Source organism: Diabrotica virgifera, chromosome 4 (assembly GCF_917563875.1).
Source record: "Diabrotica virgifera virgifera chromosome 4, PGI_DIABVI_V3a".
Classification (NCBI taxonomy): Eukaryota; Metazoa; Arthropoda; class Insecta; order Coleoptera; family Chrysomelidae; genus Diabrotica; species Diabrotica virgifera.
Window position 1 is genome coordinate 253,527,445 of NC_065446.1, and position 11,128 is coordinate 253,538,572.

Below are 11,128 nucleotides of genomic sequence, written 5' to 3' on the forward strand. Positions count from 1 at the left end.
TTTCAATTTCTGCATATAGATTTTTATGTTCATTTGTGTCAGATTTTTGTTATAAAAAAGAGGGGGTTAAGGGGCTATCCTAGTGTAAAAATGCGAAATGCATATACTTTTTAGGAATTTATAAAATAAAAAGTACTGTACCCATTGTTTTGAAAATTTGCATGAGCATTTACTATAAAAAGAAGTATAATTAAAACAATTTTCATAAAAAAATATTAAAAATTAGACGATTTATGCGCCATCTACTGGCACCGTAATGTAGTTGATGGTATACGAAATAAATTATATTTCAATAATCACTTTGAAATTTTATGTTTCAGTCTCTACTACTCTATTAGTCCCAATCACTGCAGCAGTGGAGCCTTTTGCCACTGCTTCGTTTTATAATAAATGCTCATGAAAATTTTCAAAACAATTGGTATGCTAGGTACTTTTTAGTTTAGAAATTCCCAAAAAAAAGTATATGAATTTCGTACTTTTACACTAGGATAGCCCCTTAAGCCAAAGTTTCATAATAAAAACAACTGGAAATGGTATAAAATCAATTTATTAAAAAATAGGTTACAACTTGCAAAAAAATAACATTGTAGCTCTTAAATCTGCTCCTTAAAAACATAGATTTAAGCTCCTTAAGATTTGACAAAAAGTGCTATTTTCGAAATAATATTCTTCAGTTTACTGGCCTTAAACATTATAACTTTTCTGTAAGGAATAACCTGCTTATCTTCTGCTAACCACCTGCCTCCCAATCCAACATCTGATTCATTGGCAACACAAAATTCAAAGCCAATATCAGCATCCGTAGAGAAGATTTCTTCCTCGTCGTTTGTAAAAATTACTTCATCTAAAAAACAAAATGTACAGTTTCCTGCTATTATCAAAATATAAAATCAAACAGGTGCGAAAAATTGGATCCAATGTATAATTCAATTTACTAAGACTTTATATATGACATTTAGTATTTTTTAGTAGTTTTATTGAAATTTAGTATTTATAGTCTATTCCACGAATATATCACTGTTTTGGATTATCGCGACAACGAATATTTTAGTGTGCAACATAAGAAGTACAAAAGAAGATTGCTATAATAATTATTCCATTAAACAAGAATGTAATTTGCAATTTACTTTCGTTCTTCATATTTCGCAAAGCAAAATATTCGTTGTGGCAAAAATCAAAAACAGTCGTATATTCGTGGAATAGGGTATAATACTTTTACACTATTAATACGATTCGTTTATTGTTGAAAGTTGAAAGAGGTTAAGAGCCATTTTTTACTGTTTCTCGTTATTGCAAAAATTTGCCATTCTCTTGTACAGCCATTTTTCAACTATACACAGATGAATTTAAAATCCTGTACAGGTATATTTTACAAAATGATGTTTAGGAAACCTTGATCAAATAATTAGAACCAGTGATATTGCAAAATAGTGCAAAAACAAGGCTTTTTTAAATAAAAATGTATGTTTATAATAATTGTAACTTTATTATAAATAATAGTTTGATAGTGTAGGAAACAGAGGTTGAACTCGCAAAATGGACACAAATCCGGTTTTATTTTTTTTCTGGTATATCAAGGAGTGCTTATTATGAGACTAACTTTTTCTCAAAAAATTTCGCCCCGGAACCCCCCTTTTCGTCCTTTTAAAGGGGGTAATTTGTGGTTTTTGCGAAATGCAGCTCTTCCTGTACGTTTTGCAAAAAATTTACTTAATAGTAAAATGAAAAGGACTATAGTTTCCTATTATTTATTTCCCGGCAGCATATGTCTATCACCCACCATATCTAAAAAAATAAGATTCAGGTTATGTTATTAAAACGTAAACAATTGTATGTAGTAAATAAAACTAGTTATTAAAATGCAGTACTGCAAGCAAAATGCAATTAATTAAATTTACCTTTATATAATAATTGCATATCATATCAGTATTTTGGAGCAATATATAATTATTCTTTTTCAATGACAGTAGATATGAAATGTACGTCAATTTGACAATTTCAATTGACAATATGAATTATTTAAGAAAATTGCAATATTTCTCCGCTATTCGCACACGATCGTTTAACGTATCCCTTCCAAGTACTTGCACACCACGAATAGGGTTTTTCATAAATATATATGGTTATTGCAACATCCCTACGGAAACTACCCCTATCCTTGAAAATAAACTGCAGAAACTACCCCTATCCCTTGGCGAGCATGTTTTTACGATTTTCTCATTACCTATGCATTTTTTTGAAACAAAACTTTAACAGAATTAAAGACCACTATTTTCTCTACAAATAAGGTCCTATGCATTTTTTTCGTATAAGCAACCATTACGGCACAGTGGCGACGTAAACCTCAGAAATGCTTTGGCGGGCTCCAGTTTTTGTTTTTTTTTCGTCACCTATTAATTTTTGATAATTATTGATAACATACTTATGGAAAATAAAAGAACACACTATCTGCTACACATTATGACGTATGCATATTTTACTTTCTTTGTACCCTACAAGCACAGTGGTGGCCCAAAATCAATTTTTGATTATTTTCTTTATTGATTCTCCTTTTTTTGGGTTGGTTCCGGGGAAAATATGGGGGTGCATTATAAAAATTTATAAATAATGCTTGTACATGGGTAATCGCTGAAAGGTTTGTTACTCCAGCATAAGCAGTTTAGATGGTATAAAAAGGGTTTTTTTTTAAATGTAACAACCCTGTAATTAAAAAATGGGCAATTGCCCTTAAATGAAGCCTATACCAAAAGATCAGCCACTTTGATTAATTGCCGCAAGGTTTCTTCTTGATTTCCATTACAGCTAGGGAAAATTTTTTTTAAACTTGTCAACTTTGGGGCGCCACCCCCGCTAAACGGTGGATGATAGACATATGCTGTCAGGAAATAAATAGTAGGAAATATAGTCCTTTTCATTTTGCTATTAAGCAAATTTTTTGCAAAACGTACAGGAAGGGCTACGTTTCGCAAAAACCACAAATTACCCCCTTTAAGGGATGGAAAGGGGGGTTCCGGGGAGAAAGAAAAAGTTAGTCTCATAAAAAGCACCCCTTGATATACCAGAAAAAAAAAATAAAACCGGACTTGTGTCCATTTTGTGACGTTCAACCTCCGTTTCCTACACTATGAATATAATTGAGGTTTAGTTTTAAAGCTGGTAGTTTTTCCTTTAATTTGAGATATTTTAAGTTATTTTACTCAAAATGCAGCCAAATTACTAGCGAACAATCGCCTAAATGACATAATTTTGCAATGTTTTTGCACTAATTTTGTAATACCTCAAATTCTGATTATTGGATCAAGATTTACCAAACATCATTTTGTAGGTTTGTTTTTAAAGGAGCAAACTGTATTTTGTAAAAATGATTTTAATTTATTATGTAACGAATTATAATCAGTTATACAATTAAATTGTTTATTACAAATTCTAGCCACTTCAGATGCAAATGCAAGTTTGAAATTGGAATTCAGTGGGTTAAAATATCAAACTCTGTAGACTTTGATCGGCCACAAAACAGCTAGTGCCCCCTAGACTAATATGTGAAAACAATGTTTTAAAATTATGTAACAGTAAAAATTTACTGATATAGTGAATTTAGTAACACAAAGATTGTAATATTAACAGCAATTTTTTATTACTTCATATATTTGAATTGGTCATTATGAAAAGGGGTCAACTCCACTTTTTTGACATTTCCACTTTCTGTCGAATTTGTATTTAATACACGTAGACATGTCTATTTCATATGAAAACAGGTCAACTTTCAATATTATTACCGTAAGCACAGCATACCCTGAAAACTAATTCAGTTTGCAAAGCAGTCATCTATTAATAACCCATTCTACAACATGATCTGTGAATGGCCTACTACCAGTTCCGAAGAAATAAAACAAGGAGAAAGTTAAACTATCCTTATTTATTTTAAATGTTTGCTTTTTTCTTCTTCTAAATTTAGTTTAGCAGTTTAATGTGTGTAATAAACTACAATAGGAAAAATAAAAGATTCCCCATGAACAAACATATAAAACACTCTGTATTTTTCTGTCACCATGTCACAAAAAAAATTGGCCAATGCAAGTACATGTAATACTTATATAATCTGTTCTTAAACTACTGGTACTAGTTCATTATTTTCTGGAAAATAGAAAAGATATGTTTAATATGATCACTCATGGGTAATCTTTCATTTTTCCTACTATATATGTTCATATAATGACTATTTCATGTCTTTTAACCCTCTAACTGTTATGACCGTCTGTAGACGTTGTTCATCTTGCTAGTTAAATTCAGAATTGTCAATAAATATAGCTTAAATGATATTGTTTGTTTTTATATTTAAATTGTTTAATTTAAATTTTAAAAACAAACAATATCATTTAAGCTATATTTATTGACAATTCTGCATTTAACTAGAAAAATGAACACCGTCTACAGACTGTCATAACGGTTAGAGGGTTAAAATTCAAAAAACATTTTTAAAATATCGATCAATTTGGATCGGCCGCAGTTTCTCAACTGTCATCAATACGACTAACTTCACGAGTAACTTTGATACGAGAATTATAAAAAAAATATGCATTGAAATCCAGATCCTGTAATTTTTTTAAAGCATTATAAAGTGAGTACAAAGACATACATAATTTTTTTTGTAATTACACCTTCAATTTACCGTGCACTTCTCATAGACTCTAGTTGTGTTGAGAAACTGCAGCGTGCCCGATCAATTTGTATAGTAAATTTTAAAGGCAAAAAGTACATAAAAACAGTTATTTTCCTAATACTCTTAAAGATAAAAAAATTTTTACCTCTCCTGTAATATTTAAAAAAAGTGGAGGTGACCCTTTTCAAAATGACTGATTCATTTATTTTTCACCTTTTTGTCTTACCTTTATTATCTTTGGACCTACAGGTTTTACATATCATAACATAGTACTCAAAATCATATGATGGATCTTTTTTCTTCATCCTATCCACTTCTTCGCTTAATGAATTTAACATAGGTACAGATATTTGAGCTGGAATATTAACAAATCGTTCATTTACTAAAAATCCTAACCTACTATGTTCTGTAACTATTTTCCTAATCTCAGTTTGGATGGCTTCATCTGCATGTTTTTTGCTGAGCTCTTCAAGCAACGAAAAGAATTGCTGCACACATGGAGTCTCCTAAAACAAAATAATCAAGACGAGGAACAATAATATCGTAGAACTGATAAATCTACCTTGTGCGAACCCAAATTGATGACACTAGCAATACCAAAAACATCTTTTTCGTCACTCATTTCAACATCTTCATCCTCATCATCGCTGTCACCATAGCTTTGTTTCAATACGGAACCTACACCATGTTGTGAAATCAGTAAATCACTCATTTGGGACAGGTCTATGTGAGCTTTAAGGAATAACTGACTTAGTAGTTGCTTAATACCATGAAAATCTTGTACTTCAGGATTCCGTCCTTCAAATGTTGCTTGGATTTCCTAAATATAATTGGAATTTAAAAAAATGGGTGTTACCAAATATATTAATCGTAATGTGTGGTATTTTACAAAACATCTATTTCATTTAGACCGGCCATTCACTAGCAGGTACACCATGGGTACATCTGAATCAAGCAACGGCGGATCCAGCAACCTTGCAAGGAGGGGGCAATTTTCTCGTCACTCGCGTACGCAGGATTGCTTTTTCGGTAGGGGCTTTTACTTTATTTTTCTTCATGTACTATGTCCTTTCAGAACGTTGGCTACTATCATACCTATCTTAATTTTATTCACTGCCACCCTAAATCAACCACGAGGTGCTTTTTCGTCCTGGACTGCGTTTGCCTTATATTTTCACTTGCATAATATTTTGTAGCGACCTATATTTAAAACTTCTCACTACATGTCCAAAATACTCCACTTTTCTCTTCTTGTTGCCTTTTATAATCTCAGTAGTCTTGCTGAGACGTTCTAGTATTGTGAAGTTTCGAATCTTTTTCACCCAAGAAACTTTTAAAATTCTTCTATAGAACCACATGTCGAGAGCCTCAAGGCGATTTAGGTAAGTAGATCGATTTTATTCACAGTCCAAGACGCGACACCATACAGTAAGACCGAGAACAAGTACATTGGAGTAAGGAATTCTGTTTTATGTTTCATTCCGTTTTTCAGTTATCAACAGGACACAAAATTCACTATTTATTTTCAATCTTAATTATCTCTTTTTTAAAAAGGCGACACCAGACGAAGTCTCAAGGAGGGGGCAATTGACCCCGTTGACCCCCCCTTGGATCCGCGCCTGGAATCAAGTACAAAATGGGTACACATGAAGAATTGGACCTGTCAGGTGTACCTACCTGTAAGTCTGTGGTAGGACTAAGCCCTTCAGGTCGCCTGAGAGGCGTTATTCCCACCACACACTATCAGGTAGACATGAGAGGTGTACATAATAATGAGTGGCCGACCTTACATTTTACTTTTTATACCTGCACGTGGTTCATATCAATTACCTTCTGTCCATGGTAAGTTCCCGAATCACTCTCGTCGTTACTTGATCCTTCGGATTCAGATTTGGAAGGTACTCTGGACTTTTTCTTTGGTCCTGCCATAATACTGCCAAATTAAATAAAATACGATTTCAAAACAAAGTTACAATCCGGTGTCCACCACTACTAGTACGTCAAAACAACTTTAAATTTTCTAACCTCAATCATTTTTGGGTTAGAATTTTGACAAACCATTTGTAGAGATGGACTAGTGCTAAATATCTTAAAACAGTAACAGATTAATGAAAAGACCGTCGTATTACATGTGGCTGGCAACACCGCTAAGTTGTCAAATAGAGGTCCGATTTACATATATAGTTCGTCCGATATAACTTTTCCCATGCGTCACACACATCGGCGTACGTTTCACGTGGTTTCACTTTATGTTTTGACTCACGGCTCACGGTTATTAGACTTTATTACGATTGTCTTGACCGACGGTGGTGGGGAGACTTATATTTTTGACTTTACGTCACAAGAATACACAATCCCATATTTTTAAATGATTTTCGATCATTGAATGTGTGTTCAGGCCCGGACTGGGCCGCCGGCCCACCGGCCCGCGGGCCGGTGCGCCTTTTGCTTTCATTCATATTCCATTAAAAATTTAAACGCTGAAATTTTTTTTAAAACTTTACACAAAGATTCCTTGAAGCAAAGATCAATTAAGCATAGTGTGGTTGCAAAATACAACACGTATCAGGTATCAGGTAATCAAAGTCTAGCACACATAGCTCGAAAAAGGCATCCAGTGTTTTGTGTTAATAGCTTAGATGTGACGCGCGGCGCCCTCGAAGACCTTCGGGCGCCTTTCGCCTTACTATATTATACATACAGGATTGTTGCGCTCCAGAATCATACATAACGAAGCCAGCGGATACAAAAAAATACAACTCGTATCAGTTATCAGATAATCAAAGGCCAGCACGCGGGACGCCCTCGAACACTTTCGGGCGTCTTTTGTGGGTATCAATACCCGCCGTTTCTGTTATAATAATATAAGAGTGTTACATCCTACAATTAGCTTAAAATATACAGGTACAGTTTTCAGCAAACATAGTTCGAAAATGGTATCCAGGGTTTTGTGTTAATAGCTTAGATGTGACACGCGGCGCCCTCGAAGACCTTCGGGCGCCTTTCGACTGACTACATTATACATACAGGATTGTTGCACCCCAGAATCATACATAACGAAGCCAGTGAGTATAACAAAATACAACTCGTATCAGATAATCAAAGACCAGCATATATAGCCCGAAAATGGCACCCAGAGTTTTATGTTAATAGTTTAGAAACGACGCGCGGCGCTCTCGAAGGTCTTCGGGCGCCTTTTGTAAGTATTAATATCCGCTGTTTATATTATAATATAAGGCCGTGAGAGCCAGAGTGGCCTAACAACTCTGGAACAAGCACTCAAGCTCTGGAAAAATGGCATGGGAATTCCTCTCAATGACGAGACCACATTATACACTTTATGTTTCGCTGATGACCAAATTCTGATTGCTCAGGATCATGACGACTTACGTTACATGACGTGGAAGCTAATAGAAGAATCTAACAAATGGGGCCTCGCAGTCAACATTAAGAAAACTGAAGCCATGTGTATTGGAGGGACAAAGCAGTTTATTACATTAGATGATGGGGTAGAAATTAAACACTGTGATGAATACAAGTATGAAGATAACTCAAGATGAGATACTCGATGCTGCTATAAATGACAGAAACATACAGGGTAGAAAAGCGATATCCATTATGAACGGCATTCTGTGGGACCAAACAATATCTAAATCGAACAAACAGATCATATACAATACCATACTTAAAAGTGTAAACAAAAGTCTCCACAAAACGGAGACCTTACGAAAATTACGAAAATGCCAGATGACAGGATCCATAAACAGATTTTGGCGTGGACACCACAAGGGAGAAGGGAAATAGGAAGGCCGAAGAGAAGCTGGAGGGAGAGAATTGAAAAAGAACTAGAGGAAAGTCCAGGTCTGTGATTAAACAGAGAAGAATGGCGGTTATAAGTCGGAAGGCGTCGGAGGGCTCTGTAAACCGATAGTAGTAGTAGTAGTAGTAGTAGTATATTATTCTGTAGCAGTAGTTGAAAAATTACCCACACGTTTCAAAAATTGGTTTCGAGTCTCCAGAGAGTACCAAAGAGTGTAACGGATTAAAAGGGATAGGCACCTACTGGGAAACTGAAGCTATATTTTTGTGGCATCTTAATAAGTTTATTCCAAAGTAAACTTAATATAACGAGCAGAATGAACTAAAGCACAGGATATCAAAAGGTAACCGAAAGGTCGACAGTTTAAAAAATATATTATAGTCAAATAGCTATCGAGAAAGACGAAAACCAGAATATACAAAACCATAATAAGAGCAACAGTCACCTACGGATGTGAAACATGGGTGCTAAACAAAACAAGAAGAAATGATAGAGAGGTGGGAACGGAAGGTACGAAGAGCTATTTTCGGGGGAAAAATACAGAAGACGGTTGGCAAAGAAGAACCAATCAACAATTAAGGATGCTTTACAACGAACCAAGTATAACAAGATACACAAAGGCACAAAGCATCAGGTGGGCAGGTCATGTTGAGAGAATGGATAGAGCAAGAATGCCAAGGAAGATACTGCTAAGTAGGCCAGTTGGGACAAAGAGACGAGGTAGTCCAAGAAAAAGATGACAAGAAAAGTTTCAGAACGATATAGGATCGATGAAAATTACAGACTAGAAAGAAAGAGAAAGCGAAAAATAGGATACAGTGGAGAACCATAGTGCAGCAATTTTTACATAGAAATTAAATAAAATTAAATATAAGACATTAGTATATACTACCATGCGTATTATATAAAATTGTAAAGTTGTAATTGTAAAATTGTAAAGCCCTAGGCCCACAAGGCCTGTAGTGCATATTAAATAAATAAATGAAACTTAATATAACTTAAAAAATTTACAAGTAATATTCAATGCATCAGGATTTCAAAAAAGTTTAGGAGGGGGGTGGTCGGGCGCCTTAGTTCAGAGATTAGGTTGGCGCCTTTTTTAGAATTTGGGTTGGCGCCTTTTTTAGAATTTGGGTTGACGCCTTTTTGATGAGCCAGTCCGGCCCTGTGTGTGTTATTGTGTATATATGTGTATTATTTGTGTTATTATTAAATTATAAGACAAATAATACACATTTTATCTTATACCGGGTGGTGGATCGTAAAACGGGCCATAGGAAACTCAATGTAAAACTCTAAATTGTTGAATTCCTGCTTCCCTAATTATTTTACATCAAAAGTTTTGAGAGAATACTTGTAGAGAATTAAAATCTGTATTAAAATCAATAGTTAAAATTGTTCTACGATTTAAATGCATTCCAAAATTTTGAAAAATATGATACATTTGCCACAGGGTATATGTGTATAAAAGTTAGGGCACACGTTACTATTTAACTTACAATGCTCACACCAGACTGAATAAAAAATCTTTATTATTAATACTTTCTCCGCAACTTAGGGTATCTTATCAATTGTATTATTTTTAAACAATAAATGATAAAATAAAAATATTGACAGTTAAAAATGTGAAAGTAATCTTCATTGTGACATTTGCATGTGATTATTGCACTCTGTGTGGCCTAATTTTGGGCTGAAAAACTGAAATGTATTACATTTTTACAAAATTTTGTAATATGTTTAATTCGTAGACCAATTTTAACATTTGTTTTCAATCCCCTACAAATAGTTTCTAATGTCTTTTGATGTAAAATAATTAGAGAAGCTGGAATTCAACAGTTTAGAATTTTACATTGAGTTTCCTATGGCCCGTTTTCCAATTCACAACCCGGTATTCCTAGTTTACTTTATATTTTTGTATTTGTAATTTTGGTGTTGTTTCTCGTAAAAACTTATTTTGAATTATTTATAAAAGTTGTAGATCGTACCTATTGTAGGAGTTTAAAAAAGAATATATATTTATAAAGGTAGGTTAAAACGTTAGAAGTTCATTAAGTATTAACATAATAATAATGTTGATGACATTTTCGAATGCCAAGTACCGGCTGTAGTGTGGCCAAATTTATTAGATTTAAATTCTTAGAATAAATTATACAAGTAATTCTAATTCAGACAATCCTAGCTGACAAGGATAGTATGTACCTATTCAATAGTTAATCCAGTATTAATGGAAAATCATCGACAAATTTTCAGTGTAGAATGGAGATTGAAGTCCTAGATTTCCGTAAATATTTCATGGATAAATATCAACAATTTTCCATAATTCGGTATTATAATCCACTAAACATCTTTATTTTTTAACTATCTTGACTATTTTCCATACATCAAAGACATAAAAATATCGATTAAGAAGAAGGAGCAATAAATGCAAAATTTTGACGCACGTCAAAATTCTCAATGTGTTTTAATTGTATTAATTTTTTTCAAATCCTGAGAAAACTAATAAATATTTTTGAAAAATTGAAACTCAGAATGAAAGGCTACATTATTACCAAGAGCAGAAAGTCCCTGAAAACTTCTATAATGTTTATTTTAATAAGTTACAGGGCTGAAAATAAAAGAGAAGTGTGATATTTAATTTCAAATATTTC

General features: G+C 33.6%; 1 protein-coding gene across 1 annotated transcript; it reads right to left on the bottom strand.

Moving 5' to 3' along the window:
• Positions 1-529: 529 nt before the first annotated feature.
• On the bottom strand, positions 530-6,703 carry LOC114342837 (protein BCCIP homolog). Its single transcript, XM_028293646.2, has 4 exons — positions 6,491-6,703; positions 5,223-5,480; positions 4,887-5,166; positions 530-844 (listed from the first exon to the last, which is right to left on the bottom strand). Exons 1-4 carry the CDS (start codon positions 6,587-6,589, stop codon positions 630-632), a joined length of 852 nt encoding a protein of 283 aa, XP_028149447.1. The 5' UTR covers positions 6,590-6,703; the 3' UTR covers positions 530-629.
• Between the last annotated feature and the right edge of the window lie 4,425 nt (positions 6,704-11,128).